The sequence below is a fragment of the Podarcis gaigeae genome, assembly GCF_964106915.1.
Source record: "Podarcis gaigeae genome assembly, chromosome: 12".
In the NCBI taxonomy this organism is placed as follows: domain Eukaryota; kingdom Metazoa; phylum Chordata; class Lepidosauria; order Squamata; family Lacertidae; genus Podarcis; species Podarcis gaigeae.
In genome coordinates this window covers 61218149-61240978 of record NC_139688.1, presented here as the reverse complement: position 1 = coordinate 61240978, position 22830 = coordinate 61218149, and the positions used below count along the sequence as shown (strand labels likewise).

The window sequence follows — 22830 nt, the reverse complement described above, 5'->3', positions numbered from 1 at the left end:
GAAGCCTCTGGCAAGTCAGACAGCAGGACCTGAGGACAAGAGCCTTCTCCTCCCTTGCGGTTCCCAAGAAGCAACTGGAATACGGAGGCAGGCTCCTCTGGCAGTAGATGTGGAACACAGCATCCTGCACAGAGGTGCATTCGCTGGAACAAGGATCCTGGCAGTAAAATAGAAATATGGACAAGCCTTTTTCGGAGAAGCTTGCAAAAGTCTTTAAAGGCAGATCTCCAAGTATCTGTGTGAATGGAAGAAAAGGCTGGAAAATAGCCCCCCTCCCTGATTTCTATACCACTTGGAGGGCTGCCTCAATGCTTTTATCAGTGTTTTATCGGTAGCATAATTGGCATGCAGTGAACATAAAATGTGAATTTAATTTAGCAATAATTGGCTACTTCTGTTGATTTGGAGTTTCTGAGAGTCTCTTGGTAAGAAGAGAAATGCTACGTCTTGGCATGATAGATTTGCTTCCTGGCGCTCAGAGCCCTTTATTTCGCTTTGCTTGGATGCTTTACTGCTTTCTGAAGAAATGCATTAAGTGCGGAAGAGAACAAAGGAGTAATCAGAATGGAAATCCATTGTGACGAAGCCATGTTCCTCTGCTGCAGCAAAAACAACATAATGGTTCAGATTTCTCAGGACACAATTTATTGTAGCATGAACTTTCATGAACCTTCAAGGTAGTCGAAGCTGAAATGCTCACCACCCCAGTCCTTAAAGAAAACACCTCCCTCGACAACAAATACTTCCATGTTTATGAATATTTATTATCAAGTTTTTAGTTACTAATGTATGTAAACATGTAATGTATTGATTCCCAAATTGTGGAGAGGTGCTGGTGGAGAAGGAAATACAGTGGTACCTCAGGTACCTCAGACGCTTCAGGTTACAGACTCCGCTAACCCAGAAATAGTACCTCGGGTTAAGAACTTTGCTTCAGAATGAGAACAGAAATCACATGGTGGCAGCAGGAGGCCCCATTAGCTAAAGTGGTGCTTCAGGTTAAGAACAGTTTCTGGTTAAGAACGGACCTCTGGAACGAATAAAGTTCTTAACCCGAGGTACCACTGTATTGGGTACCATCTGAACTTTGTGTTTGCCAGAGCCATAATCTCATGGGTAGCCAGGGCCATCTTTAGCATATGCGCCGCCAGGGTACAAAGAGCCACCCAATGCCCCCAAATTTAGTTTAGCCGCCCCCATTTTTTAGGGGGGACCAACTCAAAGTTGTTGAGCTTTGTTGGGGGGAGGAAAATCGCCTGTAACAACGATGCAGCGGAGATAGCTGCTTTTGCTTCCTGACTCATCAGAAATATTTGACGCTACAGAGTAACAGAGCGACAGAGGAGGGGGGCAAGGTCCTTTGCTCCATTGCTTTTCACTGCCGCCAATACATTTAGTGCCCACCAGAATTCGGTGCCTAGGTGTACCACACCCCTTGCACCCCCAGGTAAAGACGGCCCTGTGGGTAGCATTGCTAGGTGTATGCAAGGTGTGCCCAGGCATACCGCCCTGTTTCAAAAACAACAATTTGTCCCAACGTGGCTCCCCCCACACTGAGTATATCCTACCCTCAAGGGAAAGCCAGGTGACGCATGTCATGTGTAGTTTAGTCTGACTCCAAGAGAGACACCACTACAGAGAAAGTGAGTGCCTCTTAAAATCGTGGGTGCTGAGCCTGGGACCAATTGTGGCTTCCAGGGCATATAGGAGAGTGACCAGGTTGTTTCTAAATGTGAACTGGGCAAATGTGAACAGTGACCCGAGACCCCCGCCTTCAAGGCTGAATTAACTCTGGCTACAAACCCATGGACGCAGGTGGCGCTGTGGGTTAAAGCCTCAGCGCCTAGGACTTGCCGATCGAAAGGTCGGCGGTTCGAATCCCTGCGGCGGGGTGCGCTCCCGCTGCTCGGTCCCAGCGCCTGCCAACCTAGCAGTTCGAAAGCACCTCCGGGTGCAAGTAGATAAATAGGGACCGCTTACCAGCGGGAAGGTAAACGGTGTTTCCGTGTGCGGCTCTGGCTCGCCAGAGCAGCGATGTCACGCTGGCCACGTGACCCGGAAGTGTCTCCGGACAGCGCTGGCTCCTGGCCTCTTGAGTGAGATGGGCGCACAACCCCAGAGTCTGTCAAGACTGGCCCGTACGGGCAGGGGTACCTTTACCTTTACCTTACAAACCCATGGAGTTGTGGAACCCCTGTTCCACTGGGACTACTGGGTCACAGCCCTCCAAATGAGGCCTATTTTTAACACCCTACCCTGCCAGTCATCATCATCTCAGAGTAACACACTCTTTTCTGTCCCACACATTTTTTATACTTCCATTTAAACTTGAGTGATGCTCCTGGAGACATTTCAGTAAATCTCTTCTCAGCCAATCCATTTCCTGCAACATGCCACCAATCCTAATCAAAAAGAAGGGCTATGGCAAAGAGCTCCTTCCCATTTTTCTCTAGGTAGAAAAACATGTGGCAGACATTTGAATATTTGGACAGCCAGCTTTCCAGACCCTGCTGGGCAGATTCCCACTCCCTCTGTCATTAGGAGGGTAATTCAGCTACTTGAGGAGCGCTGCTGCACCAGAGGGTAGCCCATCTGAATAATACATCGGTTCTGAGCATGCCCTGCGTTGTTTCCTTGAAGGCCAGATCTTCTAAAAGCTTGTAGCATGTTCTGGTAACCAGAGAAGCAACAGGATGTGTCTTCTACTTTGAGGATCTTTTGATATTTGGGCTAGTACTGTATTAGTTTTTTGACCTTGCTAGAGAGAAATAGCACGGATGCAGTGGGAGTTTCTTTCTATAATAAATATCTAGTTTTTACTTAATCTTTCTGCATTTATGACTTGAGTTGGGAGGGGAAATGATGGGTGGCTTGTGTAGGTGTTGCAACAAAGTCTGTATTAACCATTTCCCTGCATTCATTCATTAAAAGACAGATGACCAATTCTATGAAAAGCTGCTGCTGCTGCTGGATGGAGCAGAGCAGGCTGATCCGAGCCACATGCGATTGCAAAGTATTTTGTAGGGCATTTCCAGAAAAGGCATGTGGGTCTGCTTCCAACAAGCTCCCCTCCTAGCTTAAAGTTCAGAATATTTTGCAGGATTTATTCCTTGCAAGCACAGAACAGCCATTGTGTGGCCCCTGTAAAAGTGCCAGTTCTGCAGACTGAAGCAATTGACTAGGCATATGTGGGGCAAGACAATTCCTAAGGTAGACTGGTCCCAATCTGTTAAGGGCTTTATACACTAATGGGAGCACTCTAAATCTGGCCAGGTGACAACTTGGCAGCCAGTGCAAATCTCTGAGCAGAGGTGTAATATGCTGGTCTCACTTCTGCCAGCAACCATGCTGCAGAAATCTTCACTAACTGCAAAGAAAGCCCCATACAGAGGGCACAGCAGTGCCTGGACTACCATGGTCAAGCTACCCTGGTCTAGGAATGGCCGCAGCTGTCCTACCAGCTGAAAGTGGCAAAAGATGCTTGAAGCCATCCTTGGGCCTCCTTGGATCCAGAAGCACCGCAGACTGTGAATCTGCTCCTTCGGCAGGAAAGTGGCCCCATCCAGGGCAACAATGGGCCATTTCTTCAACGTGGTGGGAAGCAGGCACCCACAGCTGGGATCCAGGCTCGGCTTGTTTCCCCTCATCCAGCCTATCCCTGCATCCAGGCACGGGTCCAGGCCTCCCCTGATTCAGCTGCTGTGGAAAATACACCTGTGTCATCAAGGCTCAAGATGGCACCTCACCCAAAGCTCTTGCTCTCAGCAGCTTCATATAGATATTAAATAGTACTGGGGATAAAATGGGGCCTTGTGGCAGCCTCCCCCTAGGTACTCCCTGGACATGGTCACATAAGGGAGGTTCCTACTACCTTTGGTGAAAGGTTGCCAAGGCTGGTTTAGTCCCATGGGTCTAGAGAATCTGTGTCATTCCAGAATGCCTGCATTGGTCCCACCACAACCCTCTCTGGTATTCACAACCACCTGGTAGTTAGTTCAACTCTCATACTCTTAGAGACAGATTTATCAAAGTAGTTTCTCCAGAGAGCTTCCTTTTTGAATAATGGGGAGAAAATCTGTTTGTTGATGGATGGCAATAAATACAATACAGCGGTACCTCAGGTTACATATGCTTCAGGTTACATACACTTCAGGTTACAGACTCCACTAACCCAGAAATATTGCCTCGGGTTAAGAAATTTGCTTCAGGATGGGAACAGAAATCACGCAGTGGCAGCAGGAGGCCCCATTAGCTAAAGTGGTGCTTCAGGTTAAGAAGAGTTTCAGGTTAAGAACAGACCTCCAGAACGAATTAAGTTCTTAACCCGAGGTACCATTGTACAGATAAGGCTTATGCATTCACCTTAGCAGCTCAAAGGATCAGGGAGAATTTAATTGTACAATATGGGGTCTTGTGGCCTGGGACCACCTGTGCTAAAGTATACTTCTATACTGTTTGTATTGTTGTGATGACCAACGGTTTCTAACAAGTAAATCTGACTGACTGACCTAACCGAAGGGTCCAGGGCCACTTTCTTTAGGAGTGGCTGTCCCACTGTCTCTTTCAAGGTGAGAGGGGCCAGTCCCTCGTGCAATGAGTCATTAACAGTGCTGTGCACCCAACCAACAACCCCCTCTGCTAGATTTCGTGAACCAAGTGATGTGGCTCAAGAGGACATGCAGTTGGGCAAATAGCCACAAGTACCTTGTCCACATCAGGCTGCGTAAATTGACAATGATCCCATGACACATCCCAGATTTTGGCACTGGGTACTTCAGTTAGAACTGCAAAAACAGCAGAATCAAAGTCACTCTGAAGTACGAGACTTTATCCTCAAAATGTGCAGATGGTTGATCACAGCGGGTCCTTGAAAGCTCCAGAGATCCCTCTCCCTGATGGGAATCGCTCTCTTTGACCGAGCATCAGAGGACGCACAGGTAAGTGGCTTGCACTTAGGGGCCATGTTGTGTGAAGGAACATATATTGACCCAGCACGGGATTCACACTCACTCCTGGGTCTCTGGCTGAGTGAAATAGTAAGTGGGATCATCTGTCTTGGGGTTGTTGGGTTTTTTTGCTGGTCACCCACCCTTTTTTTTTTTTTTACTGAGTGCATATAGTTGAATCCGTGTAAGTTAATGTGCATATTCTGTGGCTCCACCATACAAAAAAGCTTGAACCTGGTGCAGTAATCAATTGTTGGCAAGTTCAGATCCCACAGACGGTAGTATCCTGGCAGCAGTTTCCCCTACAAGCAGCCTAGCTACTCCATTCTGCATTAGCTGTAGCCTCTCCACCAAGCCCAAGGGTAGCTCTGCATACAGTGCATTGCAGTAGTACAACCCTGAGGTTGCTCCTACAGAGACAACTGTGGTCAAGCTACCCTGATACATGAATGACTATAGTTGCCTTACCAGCCAAAGTGGGTAAATGGCACTCCGAGCGACTGAGAACCCCTGTGCCCCCCTCCAGCGACAGAGCTAGATCCAGGAGTGCTCCCTGACTACACCTCTGCTCCTTCAGTGCAACTCCCTGCGGAGAACTGACTGGTCTTCCAGTCCAGAATCTGCTCACACCCAGAGCTTTTGTCTTTCCATGATTCACTTGGTTTATCAGACTGGTCCAGGACCTGTACAACCACATTGAATAAAATGTTACAGAGATCAGCATATTGATGGCACCTAACTCCAGATATCCTAATGATCACTCTCAGTGGCTTCATATAGATGTTCAGTAGCACTGGAGACAATCTAGTGCCCTGCACTATGGGGCTGAGAAACATTTGCCAAATGATATCTTCTGGAATCATCCAGGGAGATACTATTGGAAGTCCTGCAGAACAGTGCCCCTGATCCCCATCTCCCACAGATGGTCCAGGGGATTGTTGGTATCCAAAGTTGATGAGAGATTGAGTAGGAGCATCATGGTCACACTCCAGCGTCACTCTCCCAATGAAGGTCCTCCATCAGGGTGACCAAGGCTGTTTCAGTCCTGAATCCAGCTACAAATGCCCACGGAGATACAGTTAAGTTAAACTGCTCACCTGCATAAGTGCATTGTTCCTTTAAAAATCAGGATATTCTTGTTGCATACTCTATGTAAATGAACACTTTTTCAAGTTTTGATCTTTATCCTTTAATTAGTTTGCACCGAATATGCATGTAAATTGTGGGAAGGTAAAATCTCTTCATTCCATATTGATGGTTCTGCTGCTGTGCGCAGTGCCCTTGAATTTATTTTCAGGGAATTACAGGGTGAGTCCTTTAAAAAAGGCCCCGTGGATACAGATACACTCACCCTGTACAAGAGGAGGCCTTTCAGTGGGGAAGCAGAATGGAGCTAAAGAAAACCTTGAGCTTCTATTTGTAATGCATCATGGAAACGTTGAAAAGCAGGACTTATCGTGACTGGCACCATACATGATAGTTCACGTGGAAAATCACAAACTAAACAACTCAGTGTGTAGGTTTACAAAAACTCATTTACAACAACGCACAGCGTTCCAACAACTTCTAATTCATTTAATCTTAAATAATGTATACAATGCCAAGATAATAATGACTTGAGCAACTCAGTATCTCAAAGCCAAGCAATCCAAATATTTCTGAAAAAGTCCATGAGGGAAACTATGTGTAGACTTGCGCTGCTGCAGTCTCAACAGAACTCCGACAATGAGATATTTGGATTTCAGTCTCTGTTTCATGAATCGTAAACCTACACACAGAGTTGTTTAGTTTGTGATTTCTCTCTCTGAATTCCTTGGGTGTGTCGTGGTTCAAGTGGAAAGGCAGTATACTGGAGGCATGCAAGGAAGCGGCAGTTTTGCACAGCCCATGCAATTTTTGTCTCAGGCCCTTATCAGCCACAGACTCTTTTGTCTTGCATCCTCCCACCATAATCTGTTCAGCAGAAGCAAAAAAACGGTGATGCCTACAAAGGCTTTTTCAAAAGAAGTAAGAACTCTTTGACAGTGAGCAGGAACTGAATGGGGAGGGAAGGCTCTTAGCTGAACCATGTCAGTAGTGACGTGATTTAGATAATGGTTTGAAAAATACTAAAAGTCTACCTTCAAAGAACTGGCTGAGGAGTTCAAATCAATATGATCCTTCTAGTCTTTAGTCTCCTACGTAGAGTTTTCTGCCTACTTGGGTTCCACTTTCTTTAGCTACCCTGTTTTGGGGGCAGAATCCTTAAACGCTCTCTTCCTCCCTGTGCCCTCCCCACAAACAAAACATGCAGGGCCCCCTTTGCCTCGAGTACAGCAAGTTTTTTTTAGCCCCCTCTTTCATTTGTGCCTTCTTACCACAGCCCCATGTTTCCGTGGCTCTTTGCAACAGAAAAAGTGTTTACAAACTAATGAAGAAGAAAAAGCAAGGGATCGGGCTAAACCACATAAAGACAGCTGAGGAAGGCAGTGATTCTGAGAGCTTCTTAATGGACAAAAAGGAGGAAGACAAACATTCCCAGGACAATTGCAGACCCAGGCGAAAGAAAGGACATTTGTTGCACTTGGGCAAAGCAGCATAGGTAGAAAGGCATCACAAATTATGAGCTGGAGTTGAAGGGTCTGATTGTGTCATGTCCACCTGCCTGTTTTCACTGCATGGCTCAGCTTCCTTCTCAAGGAAGGGCTTTGTTAAAGTATCCTGCAACAATGCCTCCTCTGCCACTTCAAACAGTCCTCTTTTCTCTGCCACTGGAAAGGAAAATGAGACCTCTTTAACATGTTAAATGGTGCTCCCACAAGCAACTCTGCAGAAATGACAACAAAACGATAGTTTGGCCAACAAAACTGTCTGTGTTTAGTGCAGAGAGGAGGAATTCTAATATTCCAACAGACACTGGGAATACAGAAGATATCCTGCACAGCTTTCTATGCCTCTCAACAAAATGCCAGCCCTGTATTTCCCTTGGCAAAAAATGGCAGCATCATCAGAATTCATCAGAATTTAGAAGCAGAAAATCAGATCGGGCTTACAACATAATCAATATACAAATTTAAAATAGCTAGGACCAATTCTTTCCAGTGGCGATGGGCACACAAACAATACCATGGTAATACAACAATACAAGAAATACGCAGAGCAATCCACACTGTGCTGGACAAACCTCTGCCTAAATCTTAACACAGCAGCAGTGAAAAGAGCTTCCCTGTAAGTGTGGATCCTATTCCTATGCGTGTCTCCTGGGGCTCAGAGGGACTTACTCCAAAGTAGGTGTGCCTAGGATGCCAGCCTGTATATTATTACAAAGTGATCAGTTCAGTTGTAGTCGGTTATTACATTAATATTCTACCTTTCCTCCAAGAAACACAGAAACACAGAACCTGCCTTTCAACTTTTATTTTTACAATAACCCTCTGTGGTAGATTAGTTCAAAGGATGGTGACCGGTCCAAGGTTGGGGGGGGGGGCTTCATGGCCGAGTGGGGATTTGAAGCCTGGTCTCCCATGACCTAGGCTGATATTCTCACCACTATACTGTACTGCCCCACATATACTTATTTAGTTAAGAAAACGTCCCACAGAGGAGGCAGGCTGCTGTATCCACAGCACTGATACATTCTGTGACCAATCACATCCTTTGCTGGGGGCCAATAATTCTGCTGCTATCTCGCATGCAGCCATGGTTTATGGCTTACTGCTCATGGGATGTCAGGGGCAGGGTAAGCCATGAGCGTAATGCTATGACAAACATTAGCTTAGCTCACAGCAGTGTAGAAGCAGCAGGATCAGAGGATTGTCTCTCCTGGAACAAGCACATGTGCTCATTTGTGCCAAGCTGTGGTTGGGCTTAGAATTGCATGCAAACTAGGACGTTGTGTTTACAACAGTCCATTTCCAATGAAATGATTTAAAAGGTGTGTGTGTGTGTGTGTGTAGGAAAGAGTGAGTGAGAGAAATTAAATTTGCACATCCGAAGGAATAAGTGTCAATCACACAGATGTATTAAGGAATGTGGTAGCTTGATCTCTTGATCACAAAATCCTCAAACAATCCTTCTAGTTGCGTGGAACTTGATGGAACAGCTTGCTAATATAATCCTGGGACTGTGGAACTGGGGGAAAGGTCAACATACTGATCTGGGGGAAGTATATCTGAATTACTTCCTCTATGTCCCCGCCATGCTATACAACTCTATATTACTGCTGGGTTCCTGTACAGTAGGGCCTGACACAGTGGGGCCTGGGAGTGCAGCCTTGGTTCTTGCACAGCTCCCACAAGGTGTAGAACAGGGTGGGGGGAACTGAATCTTATCTCTCCCACTCTGCACAGGTAAACCCACCTGTCATCCACCTGGTAGCATGATGAAGCTTGTGAACTGCCCTGAGATCTTGTGGTGGAGGGGGTTATGTAAATCAAACAAACAAACAAAAACAAGCAAGGAAACAAGCTGCCTGGCAGTGAGCAAGACACTTTGAAGATATGCTTTGAGGCACACCTTTAAAGAGACTTGCTGTAGCCCCCAATCAGTCTTGGGAGTCTCTGCAGAAAAGGAGACCCCCCTAAACAGAAAGGGGTTTGGATTCCAAGCGCTTCCTCCAGCACTTTGCATCCAAGTTGCTTGGCTGTGCTGGTGCAACTAAGGCCAGCTGATTGTTGGCCACAGAGCCATCGCTGGCCATCAGCTGGTCAGCAGTGCTTGCAAGTCAACACTTCAAAGCACCTCTAGCAAATGCACACAGGCACCCGTAAAGTGTATCTTACAAGGCCCAGACTATATTGTGAAGCGAGGGAGGTCCATTCATGGCAATTGCAGACTCTCAGCCTCCAGGTCTTGGCACGGAGTGATGACTTCATTGCACCGGTGACCCAACCACAATACATTTCCTATCTAATTCAGAAGCTGGATGGTGCCATGTCTAGTTAGATACAGAACTGCAAAGGGCTCTTCCCTGCCAGTGTCCAAACCCTGATATTTACTGTGGATGCAAGTCCGCTGTCACAGCTACTTGCTTGCAACTCTTTGACTGTGCCACTCCTGATCTCCGCACATTAACTTTGTGCTGCGAACTGCCCTGTGATCTTTGGATGAAGGGCCGTATACAAATTTATTAAATTATAGTAATTAATAAATAAGCACATGAACAGCAGAATCCCCAAGACTCCGATGCTCCAATGCCAGCCTCCAGCCCTGGGCACCTGGATGTTTCACTCCCCTGCCTTTTAGTTAAAACAAAAAAAATTCCTTCCAGTAGCACCTTAAAGACCAACTAAGTCAGTTCTTGGTATGAGCTTTCGTGTGCATGCACACTTCTTCAGATACAGTGTATCTGAAGAAGTGTGCATGCACACGAAAGCTCACACCAAGAACTGACTTAGTTGGTCTTTAAGGTGCTACTGGAAGGAATTTTTTTTGTTTTGACTATGGCAGACCAACACGGCTACCTATCTGTAACTGCCTTTTAGTTGTTTGACTGCATAACACTATAATCCCAACAGAGCAGTCGCTTCAAGTTAATGAAGGGTCTGCAATAAATTGATAGAACAAAGCAGCCACGATTTTTTAAAAATGCCATTTAATCATAATCTGGGCCTTATAACTTTATAGGCTTAACCCTCTGATTAAACCCTACAGCCATAAGCAAACCAAGAAACAAAAGTTCTTAAAAACGGATCCTTACCTATTACTTTTCCTAGGAAAAGTGACTTCAGTGAGTGGAACTGGAGGCTTGATGCTGCTGGCAGGGTGTAGGTGACGGCAGGGTAGAGGTCCAGCTGGAGAAAGAGAAAAGCAAAGAAGCCAGGCTTTGAGAAGGCTGCCACCCAGCCGGGTCTTCCTGGAGGAGGCTACCCTCACTAAGCCAACACTTCTGCTTGGGGCTGCTGGCTTCACCCTGATAAGCAGGACATTCCAGCAGCAGCAGCAGCAGCAGCAGCAGCCGTGAGAGCCAGGGTCAAGCCTCAGTGGGGAAGAGAAATAGCCAAAACATGGTGCTGCTATCAGTCTCCCATCCACTCCCGTTTACAGGCTCACGTCTTTTGGTTTGCTGAACTGTCTGCTTTAGAAATGAAGGACATTTATCCTTTTATGTTTATCTATGAGATTTCTGTTCAGGGTTGAACACATTGTAAAGTGAGACAATTCATATTTCATGTAATAAAATCAAATAGCAAAGCACCAAACTCTGTTATTGTTGAAAAACCAGATTTTAGATTTTGAGTTTCAATTCAAATTACACACCCAATTCTGACTTTTGTCTACAAACAAAACCAGAACTCCAAACACATTTTGAGATCATTTGCTCATGTCAGAATCTGACATACTTGAATACATGAAATCTGCTGAATTCTGAATGGTGATTGCTTTCATCATTAATTTCTTAATTAATTAACAGTACAGCAATTGAAAATAATAGAGCAGAAGGAATACATCTATTAATAGCCAAGGTCTGGCACAGTGTTGTAACTCAAACCTAGTGCTATGAGTTTGGGGGCAGGAATGTTGAACCCCTCTAACCCCTGGGATCCAGCAAGGGTTAAAAGATGGGAGGGGTATAAATAATAAAATTGTTGTTGTTGTTGTTGTTGTTGTTATAGCTTCCAGGTGAGGTGATGGGGGATTAAAGGGCTCAGTGACATTTGTCAAATGGGTGGTGCCCCCTCCCTCCACAGAAAAGCCAGCTGAGAGCAGCGATGGGGCAGTGAGGTGACTTAGAAGTAAAGAAGCAAGTTGGAGAGAGCCAGAGCAATGTTTGAGAGCAACATTTAATTTCTGTTTGAATCCAAGGCTGCGGCTATGGAAGAAAAAAGACCCTGTGGGGGGTTAATGCTGTGAACCCCTCCATCACAGTTTCAGGTGTAAATAAGGCATATATTACAAAGACCCCACCAGAGTCTCTGCTGGGCCTCATTTCCAAAAGGACACAAATTCTGAGCACGCCTGGGACCTCTGGAACCTAATGCCATGTGGATCTAGGCGTGGCAACAATCTCCTTCTTTTGGGAGAAAGCTACATTTGGGCGTTCAGAAAAAGAGAGTAAATTTCAACGCCCCCCTGTGTTGATGTGTGTTAGGAGGGCTTCCGCAATTCCTTACTAATTTTCCTGAGTGACGCTGACAGAAAAGGAGCTGCATTTTCACCTTCCCTTTCAAAACTGACATAGAAAGCTACACCATCTTTTCTGCTCAGCATTGCAATGTTCAGGACAACCTTGGGCTAGACACTTGCCAGGTGAGGAGAAAAGACTGGTGTCCCCGTCTAAACAGAAAAGCCAGATGGATACAAACAGGGAAGTGGAAAGGGAATAAGCAAGCAGGCAAAGAGAGCGAGGGAGAAAGGAGCGGAGAACTGAGCCCAGATTTCCTAAGAGGAACTAGAATATTAATGTCTCTGAGGCTGGTTTAAAGTGGCCAACCATCTGAGGTCATAACCAAAAGAAAAAGGTTGTGCTTCCTTTTCTTTCTTTAGAAAACATGAGGCTTAGGGAGCAAATGCGGACATCAGCCTGGTCACATGAAAGCAGGGAGCAACCCCCGTTCTCCCAGTTCAAGGGTGAAAAACCAGCAGCTGTGCCAGAGTGAAACCCATGGTGTCCGATACCAAAACAAAAGAGGGAAACTGATGAGCACTGGGCATCGTGTGCGTCAGTCTTGTCAGAATTCCTTCAGCTGAGCAATATTATTGGGGGAAATAGCAATAGGTGTGAATATTTTCAGGCTGAATAAAAAGCAGGAGGAAATCAGAAGAGATTATTGAGATTATTACTATTCGTATACCATGGTGTAGGGCAGCCAATAGTAAGAGATGCTGCTGGTCAGGGACGTGTTCTTATAAATGGGAAAATATCTACTAGATTTAAACGAATTCATACTTCATAGCACCAGCCAGCGGGAGATATAGATATATACAGTCATAGGAAGAAGAAAGTGCCCCCTCTTTGAATTATGTGGTTTTACATATGAAGACATAAAAACAATCATCTGTTCCTTAGCAGGTCTTAAAATTAGGTAACACAACCTCAGATGAACAACAACAGACGACATATTACACTGTCTCATGATTTATTTAGCAGAAATAAAGCCAAAATGGAGAAATTGTGTGTGAAAAACTAAGTACACCCTTACTGCTTCCAAAGGAATTAAGAGGCTAAGTAGCAGGCAGGGGCTGCTAATCAAATGCCCTTGCTTAATTGATCATCAGCAAGTGTGCCCACCTCTATAAGAGCCAAAGCTTTGGCAGTTTGCTGGTTTGGAGCATTCAGATGTGTTTTAACACAATGCCAAAGAAGAAAGACAACACAAGGCTCTTAGAGAAGCAAGTGCTGCTGCCCATGAAACTGGGAAGGGTTCTAAGGCCATCTCCAACCAATTTTATGTCCATTATTCAGTGAGAAAGATTCACTGGGGAACAATTTTTTACTTTTTGAATGTTGTCTAGATTTCTACAACTGATTTAGGGTATTTTTGCACTGCTGAATCAGGAAATGGCATCCGTTTCTCTCCATCAGGTCAGGTTTACTGTAAACTGAATGGTGGGCATTGATAAAGGTAAGTACACGTAAATTGCATGTTGCTTCACCATTTTTCAAACTTCAGGGCTTGAACTTCCGTTTCTTGGAACTCCTGGAATGCTCAGCGGCAGGGAGGTCTCTCTTCAGAGTCCAACAGTAGTCAGCCATCATGACTGCATCCCAGCGACCCTGATACCTGGTCTCCATCTCTTTCATGTCCTGATGGAATCTCTCCCCCTGCTCATCACTCATTGAACCCAGGTTCTCGGGAAACTGGTCCATATGTGAAAACAGGTAGTGCATCTTGATGCTCATGTTGCAGCCCAGGTTTCTGAAAGCAGTCAGCATGTTGTTGACAAGTTCTGCGTAGTTTCTGGCCTTACTGTTGCCAAGAAAGTTCTTCACTACCAGAACAAATGCCTTCCACACTTCCAGTTCCACTTCGTTCATTGAGTTTCCGAACTCTGGATCTCTGATGAGCTGATGGATCTGAGGACCGTCAAAGATGCCAGCTTTCAACTTCCCCATGGTCAATCCTGGAAAAGCCTGGCACAAGTAAGTGAAGCAGTCACCATCCTTGTCCAGAGCCTTGGTGAACTGCTTGATTAAGCCGAGCTTGATGTGCAGCGGTGGGAAGAGTATTCTGTCTCTGTCCACCAGAGGGTCGTTGATGACGTTCCTTTCTTTGCAAGGCACCAATTCCTCCCGCACAGGCCAGTCCTTCTTCGTGTAATGCTGGGCAAAGTCCCTACTATCCCACATGCCCAGAAAACATGGGTACTTGGTGAAGCCAGACTGTTGTCCCAACAAAAAGTTCACCATCTTCAGGTCAACACAAATAAACCACTTATGCTGATCATAACCAATTTTCTCCAGCACATACTTCACCGCTTCATAGTTCTCCTTCAGTGTACTCATAGAATCATAGAGTTGGAAGAGACCACAAGGGCCATCGAGTCCAACCCCCTGCCAAGCAGGAAACACTATCAGAGCACTCCTGACATATGGTTGTCAAGTCTCTGCTTAAAGACCTCCAAAGAAGGAGACTCCACCACACTCCTTGGCAGCAAATTCCACTGTCGAACAGCTCTTACTGTCAGGAAGTTCTTCCTAATGTTTAGGTGGAATCTTCTTTCTTGTAGTTTGGATCCATTGCTCCGTGTCCGCTTCTCTGGAGCAGCAGAAAACAACCTTTCTCCCTCCTCTATGTGACATCCTTTTATATATTTGAACATGGCTATCATATCACCCCTTAACCTCCTCTTCTCCAGGCTAAACATGCCCAACTCCCTTAGCCATTCCTCATAAGGCATTGTTACTCGAGGGAGCCAGGGGTATAGAGGCAAACTGGTTGCCGTTGTGTAGCAGAACACATTTCAGTGATCGCTTGCTGCTGTCAATGAACAGTCTCCAATCTTTGGGTTCGTACTGTGGCACTCCAAGCTTGAGCAGAAGCTGCGCAATATCTGCACAGTACACCAAGTCCTTCTCTTCCGAGAAAAAACGGAGGTACTCTTGATGCCTGTTGTAGAAGAAGCTGATGTGAGCACTGTCAGAGAGGAGTTTTTTTCCCTTCAAATTAGTCATAAGTTGGCGCATGCGCGGGTGGAGTTTCCTATACACTTCGGGGGGCGGTTGCCCCATTAACTTAGTTTTCATCCCCCAACTTTATGCTTTGCTGCACCAAGTTATGGAAGATTTCGAGGTTTTATGACTTCAAACTGATCCCTTTTCGACATAATCACCCAGAACTATCGGACCTGAATACTTCTTGTCATTAAAATAATCATTTCCAATCAAAACAATTATTCGACATGGCATTTTACCCCCACCAGCTTCTTCTAAAATGCTCCACACAAGTGTACATGTGAACAAAAACATAAGAAAGACATGTGCCATAGCTCAAAAACTTGACCTGATTGAGCAAAACCAATGTGATTTTTGGATTCAGCGCATCAGATTCGTCCTAAATCAACTGAAAAAACACAGACAACAAATTTGTTGTTGACCAGTGTTATTTAAAAGTGTAAAACATTTAAGACAGTTGTCAATCTTCTCAGGAGTGGACGTCTCAGCAAATTCACCCCGAGGTCAGACTGTGCAACATTCAGATAAATTGCAGGAAACCCAAGAGTTACATCTCAGGCTCCTCAAGCCTCAGTTAGCATATTAAATGTTAAGTTTCATGACAGTACAATTAGAAAAAGACAAAACAAGTATGATTTGTTTGGAAGGGTTTCCAGGAGAAAGCCTCCTCTCTCTGAAAAAGAACATGGCAGCACGGCTTTGGTTTGCAAAGTTGCATCTGAACAAAACACAAGACTTCTGGAGCAATGTTCTTTGGACAGATGAGACCAAAGTGGAGATGTTTGGCCATAATGCACAGCACCACATTTGGCAAAAACCAAACCTATGCCAACTGTCAAGCATGGTGGTGATGATTTGGGCTTGTTTTGCAGCCACAGGGCAACTATGCAATGGCCCAGTCAAAGTCCAGACCTCAACCCAACAGAAATGCTGTACGGGACCTTAAGAGAGCTGTGCATAATGAACTGAAGCAATGCTGTAAAGAAGAATGGGCCAAAATTCCTCCACAATGATGTGAGAGATGCATAAGGTCCTACACAAAACTATTACTTCATGTTATTACTGCTAAAGGTGGTTCTACAAGCTATTGAATCATAAGGTGTACTTAGTTTTTCACACATGGCTTTTCCATTTTGGCTTTATTTCTGCTAAATAAATCATGACACAGTTCAATATATCATGTGCTGTTGTTCATGAGGTTGTATTTACCTAATTCTAAGGCCTGCTCAGGAACAGATGATCGTTATTCATATGTAAAACCACAGAATTCAAAGAGGGTGCACTTTCTTTTTTCCAGAAAAAGTTCTGGCAACTTCCTTTTACTAGAGAGTATGTATCTTTTGGCAAGTGTATGTTCCTTCACAAGTATCCCTGAACGAATTGCAGCATCCCACCCTCCATGATTAATATCTATATCATGAATCCAATAATTTGGTGCCTCAGTGAGAAATGCCCTTTACACTCAAATGCCCCGGGAATGTGGGGCACACATTGTTATGTACTGAAGTTCTCACCCTGGTCCAGCAGGGGGATACTGTATAGTTTTCACTCAGGTCCACATATGCAAATAAGGGATTGAAAGTGATGTTCAGTGATTGGATAGTTACAGAAAGTGTTACAGCTGTGTTCTAGTGGAGCTCTATATAAGCAGGCTGGCCGAACCCTTCAGCTCAGTTCTGTTCTGGCCTGTGAATAAACAAGAGCTCTTTGAAGTTTTCACTCAGGTCCACATATGCAAATAAGGGATTGAAAGTGATGTTCAGTGATTGGATAGTTACAGAAAGTGTTACAGTTGTGTTCTAGTGGAGCTCTATATAAGCAGGCTGGCCGAACCCTTCAGCTCAGTTCTGTTCTGGCCTGTGAATAAACAAGAGCTCTTTGAAGAATCGCTGTGCCGTCTGATATGTTCACCCACAACTTAACACACATGGTGATTCTTTATCCTCAAATAGGTATTGCGGGTGTCCAGAAATCAATAATGGCTGACTTATTTCTGATAACTAGCTACCAATAATAATATAATATTTGGGAATAAAGAAAACAGGAGAAGAGCCTTTCAAAAAGTTATGATGTGCTGCCATCTAGTGGTTATAAGGGAGTGAGACATTAAGAGTTGAAATATCTTGTTGTGGTAAAAAGACGCTCCAACATTTCTCCGATGAAAATAGGGACGACATCTTCTTCTTCTTCTTCTTCTTCTTCTTCTTCTTCTTCTTCTTCTCACCCCACCCACCTGACTGGCTTGCCCAGTCAGCTTCCAACATATATAAAAACATAATAAAATATCCAGGGCTGCCTTCTAAAGGTTGTAAAGGTCAAGGCCAAGGTACCTCTGACCATTAGGTCGAGTCGCAGATGACTCTGGGGTTGCGGCACTCATCTTGCTTTATTGGCGAGGGTGCTGGCGTTTGTTCGCAGACAACTTCCGGGTCATGTGGCCAGCATGACAAAGCCGCTTCTGGTGAACCAGAGCAGCACACGGAATCGCCGTTTACCTTCCCACCGGAGCGGTACCTATTTATCTACTTGTACTTTGACGTGCTTTCGGACTGCTAGGTGGGCAGGATTGAAAGGTTGTAGAGTCACTTATCTCCTTGGCTCGGGGGTCGCATAACTGCAGACCCTCCAAAATTTCACTGATGGAAATAGGGGCGTCCTAAGGAAAAGTGGGATATTTTGGGATCAAATCAGAAACTGGAACAGCTTCTGTAAATCCTGAACTGTCTCTGGAAAACACTTGGAGTTTCTGCATTAATAACAATACTTGTATTGTACTTAAAACTTTCTAAGTGCTATACAGATATTAAAAGATAAGGCAAACCTTGTCCACAGGCTCACAATAAAAGGAATATATTTTGAAAATGTGTAAGTTGCAAAAGAATATTTTGTTTTAGTAAAATCACAATTATTAGTAAGAAAAACAATCAGCCAATGAATATATATTCAAGTACAGTCTTTTTTTTAAAAAAAGAAAGAAAGCAGGATTGCTCCTTCTTCGCATCAGCCCCTACGAAGGCAGAGTGATGCTGCTGAGTTTGAGCACCAGCTCAGTACTAAGCAGAATGGCTCCCTCTGATCAGGAAAGGGGGTGAGACTTCTTTGCACCGGGTTCAGGAGAAAAATTGGATGCACCAGGGATCTCTGCGGCACGCCTGGAACTCAGTGCTGAAAAGGGAGGAGGGAGAAACCCCTTCTCTCAGAGCCCGATCTTGCTGGAAGGGGAGAGAAAAGAAGGGCTCCTAGGTGTTCAGAACTTAGAGGGGACCTCAGCAGCCCAGAGAGGCCAGACAAGCACAACCAACGGCCAGGTCTCTCTCCCTGCGCAGATCTTCTCCCTTCATGCCAAATACTGAAGACTAACATTCATGAGGCTGAACAGTTCTGGTCCTTGCTTGACAACAGAAAAGCTCAGGCACAATTAAAAATTAAATAAAACCAAGCAAATAAAACAGAACGCTATACAGGAAGTGCAAAACAACAACTAAAGTCTTTTTTTTAAAAAAAGGTTACAGTTACAGTCCCATGTCCTAAACAAAAGTTCTGTTTCTAAGCAAAGTGTGTGCATGTGCACTCCTAGGTTTTTGCAAGGCTTTTCTGTCTTTAATATTCATTCATTATGATGTAATTATAAATGTAGTTCAACTCCTACAAAAGCCTTTGCCAGCTATTTGATTGGAGTCAAATACTGCCTACTGCCCCCTTTTCAAGAAAAAACCCTCCTCACTGCCCCCGTGGAAATCTCCCTTCTTTAAGCAAACAAACAGTCCGATCCGCCCCAAGGGAGGGGCCGGTGCCACAGCCCACCTGGCCTTTGCCAAAGAGGCGGGCAAGCTGCAAAAAGGGTTTCCTCAAGCCTGGGAAAAGCCCTCACCTCCAGGGGAAGCGCTGTCCCTGTCCCACAATGGCGCCCAACCGGATGGTAAGCATCATTACACAACAGATGAAACATGTACAGTTTTCAATAATGTTCTTCTCTGCTTTCTTTATGCTTCCCCCACCCCTTTATTTTTATTCAATGCCGCCCCCCAATTGCACCCTAGCCTAGACTGCTACCGCCCCCCAGGATCATTCCAACGCCCCCAGGGGGCAGCATCGCCCACTTTGGGAAACACTGTTCAACCCCCTTTCTCTCTCTGACCAAAGGAGGAATGAGCATCCCATCTGTGTTGGATGCCTGGCTGGCTTAGATTCCTCCACCTTCTGCCTGTATTCCATTTGCAAATTCCACATTCTTACCATTAATGTTATCAATGACCCCATAACAGCACATTTACCTGGAGACTGATAAACCTTCCTTGCCGTGTTATGTTAACACTGTGTGGTTGTCCATTTGACACATTCCTGTGATCTACATTAATATTATACGGCTCTTTAGTGCTTCCAAGGTTGTATCGAATCTGCAAGTTTCCTACAGAAAAGAACATTCAACTATTCAGTTATTGTTATCTGTTTTCTAGAACTTTTTCTATAAAAATTGCAACTTTTTAGTTTTTACATCCTGTCATTGTGATGTGGGGGTTATGTTCTGAGGCACAACACATGTCGGTGAAATCACATATAATTGAAACCCACTGAAAAACCCTGCAAATACCCCGTTCCACCCTACCCCACCCCCATTCTGCCCTTTTAGTGACATTTCAGTGGCCTCTTTATGATGTTTCTGGGTCCAGGGCAATGTGCGATTGTAATGATTTGAGGTCCGAAGGCCATTTCACACATTCCACAGAAGCAAGCTCAGGTTTGCCACAGCACTGTCCTCAGCCATGGTTTCCCGAGGGTTTGTTCCCATGTGAGATGCTTCAAAGCAGAACTTGCACACGGTACAAGGGGAGTTGTAGGTAAGACTATGGGGCCAACATCTCAACAACAAAGCATCTACAACTCTCTGCTATCCCCAAACTGGCAAGGATTATGACTGCAATAGTAGAGAACTCACAATCTGAGTCTTTAAAGCACAGTGTGTTCTGGGAAGAAGGGGAGAAGAAAGACTGGGATCCATATTGGGCAGGCTGGCTGAAGGCTGGCTGGGTGAGATGCCTTGGACTCCATGGTTGCACAGCTGTGCAGGTCAAGCCCCTCTTGAGATGAACATGCTGCAAGGTCTGGACTCCCCCCATGCAGACTGACACACCCTGTTTCTTAAAGCTACGACAGTCTCCGTTTTGTCTCAATTCTCCAAAGGGACACTGTCACCCTGGGTGAGTGCCTGGAACACCCTGGGTTTTTGCTGCCGCTCAGCAGAGAGAGGAGCAAGCACCCAACTTTTGTAACAATATAATAAAGACATAAGGAGAGGGATTTTCACATAAGGAGAGCAAAGACCAAGCACTTACCGGAGGGATTCACCAGCACAGCCATGTAGTCCTGGGAGTAAGAACTGACATACAGGAGGATACAGGGGGCTTTGTTAGTGCTGAAGCTAAAGCTCAGCTCTTCTTTCTTCAGGCTCTGGTCTGACACAACGTTCTCTGTTTCCTTTGAGCTCAAGAGAGTTCTGCTACCTAAGTCCTTCACGTTATTCCCCACAGATGAAAAATTATACCGGAGCCACATTCCCTCTTCAAAAAAAGCGCCCACGTCTGGAGAAGGGGAAAGAGAAAAAGGAAGTTACAGTACTATGACATATTTGGATGGACACACACTATAATTATCGTAATCTTATCATCAGCTCATCTCTCAATTTACTAGAACAATGGGCCAGTCTGGACAGATGTGATGGATGGGCAGGCAAATGCCCAGTAAAGAAACTGCTGAGAATGGGGCAACACCTGGAAACGATTTTAATGAAGCAATTTCACAAGACTTTGTTAAATCTAACACTAGCAAGTATTGCACTTTGTTGCTTTCCCAAAAAATGAATTAATGTGTTTAGAAGTGTCCCTGGTGCAATCACATAAAACAACAGTCCATCCTTTCTTTTCAGAGCTCTCTGTGATAGATTTATAGCTGTCATTCCACCATAAATCTCCTCCAAAATACTAACATGAAAAGCAATTCCATTTCACACCTTCCTTTTTTGTTAGATCCAATTTCATCCCTTTTGCTTGATAATGAAAATCTCAAACTTACATGCGGACACTACCAACTGTGAGCCACACTACTTTGGGTTTGACCCACTTTATGGTTCAACAGCATTTTGCCCGCAAAATGGCGCTTCTAAGGGCATGACTGGCATGCAGATGACTGCTTCCATCCACAGACGTTTCCGAGGCCATGATAGAAGACTCCAGGGTTGTGTGAAGAGGTCTTAGGCAACTGCTTGAAATGAGTAAGGGCATCAATAAAAAAGTTTGGGTTCATGTGTTGGAGTGAGGCATTCCCTGGGGCTATCAATCTGTGGTGGGTATTTCTGTAATCAAATGTCTACCTTTTAACCAGTTAATCAATTAATCATCAAAACCTTTAAAAGTGTGGGGGACTGGTAGGTTTCGCCCCTAAAGCTGCACAGCCCCCCAGGGTCATTCCAAATGTGTAGATTGGCTCTGAGTGTCCAGCCGCGATCCGGACACACACGCAGCGCACCCTCCTGACTTACCTGGGGGCTCAGCTTCACCAGGGCAGACCACATGGGCTGCCCTCAAGAGAAGCCACTCCTTTCACTTGATGCACTTCCAAGTCTTTTCCTGGCTAATTTTATAACTCCCTTTCTCTCCTATTCAATTTAGTTCTCGATCCCATCTCATTATAAACCTCCAGTCCTTGTTGTTGGGCAGTGAAAGGAGATGCTGCTGATGCACTTCTTCCTGTTATATCCATGTGAATTAAGACACTTTTTTCAATGGTTTTGGGAGTTTTATAAATAGTGATGAGGGTTTTGGGTAGCGATGCTGGACATTAATTAAGCAGCCTATATCTTAGCACAAGGGACGCAGGTGGCGCTGTGGGTTAAAGCCTCAGCGCCTAGGACTTGCCGATCGAAAGGTCGGCGGTTCGAATCCCTGCGGCGGGGTGCGCTCCCGCTGCTCGGTCCGAGCGCCTGCCAACCTAGCAGTTCGAAAGCACCTCCGGGTGCAAGTAGATAAATAGGGACCGCTTACCAGCGGGAAGGTAAACGGCGTTTCCGTGTGCGGCTCTGGCTCGCCAGAGCAGCGATGTCACGCTGGCCACGTGACCCGGAAGTGTCTCCGGACAGCGCTGGCCCCTGGCCTCTTAAGTGAGATGGGCGCACAACCCCAGAGTCTGTCAAGACTGGCCCGTACGGGCAGGGGTACCTTTACCTTTACCTTATCTTAGCACAAGGTGCAAATATTCTTTCTTCCAGGACCATTACAAAATGTAGACTTTTCCAGCATTTGTAAGCAACTCTTAGGTTTCCATATATTTTCATTGCAATTTCGGGACATACAAAAGTGGCAAAATTATACTCCTATCCATCTAGAAGCGAGGCAAAGGAGTCTTGCAACAGGGTCCTATTTGGATTAGGATGAATTTTGATGATAGACACCTGGTCTTTTCTTTATCTGCTCTTAAAAGCCCCGCTGGATGCGACCGAAGGCCTATCTAGTCACAGTGGCCAAGCAGGTTCCCGTGGGAAACCTGCAAGCGGGACCAGGAGCAGCAGCAGCAGCAGCAACAACACTTTTCTGCTCAGGAGTTGCTAAGGATGGCTGCAGTCCTAACCCCACAAGACTTGCTTCTGAGTAAGACACAGCTAGGATTGTGCTGAAACACAATTTATAGCTCCCCTTTCTATCAATTCTTCAAGGCAGTTTACACTGCCAAGGCATCATAACTGAGATGCCCAGAGCACAGTGGAGCCCAAAGAGTCAGTGAGCATGAAAGCTGTGAGGA

General features: G+C 45.3%; 1 protein-coding gene across 2 annotated transcripts in view; it reads right to left on the bottom strand.

The window, feature by feature from the left end:
- The window catches only part of CNTNAP2 (contactin associated protein 2), a 1058844-nt gene that overhangs the window by 33404 nt on the left and 1002610 nt on the right, over nt 1-22830 (bottom strand). For both annotated transcript variants that reach the window (XM_083706252.1, XM_083706253.1), the window contains 3 exons: nt 20373-20618; nt 19314-19447; nt 10624-10717 (listed from right to left, as the gene is read on the bottom strand). In XM_083706252.1, the coding sequence (XP_083562378.1) occupies nt 10624-10717; nt 19314-19447; nt 20373-20618 (474 nt within the window). The remainder of the gene's footprint in view (nt 1-10623; nt 10718-19313; nt 19448-20372; nt 20619-22830) is intronic.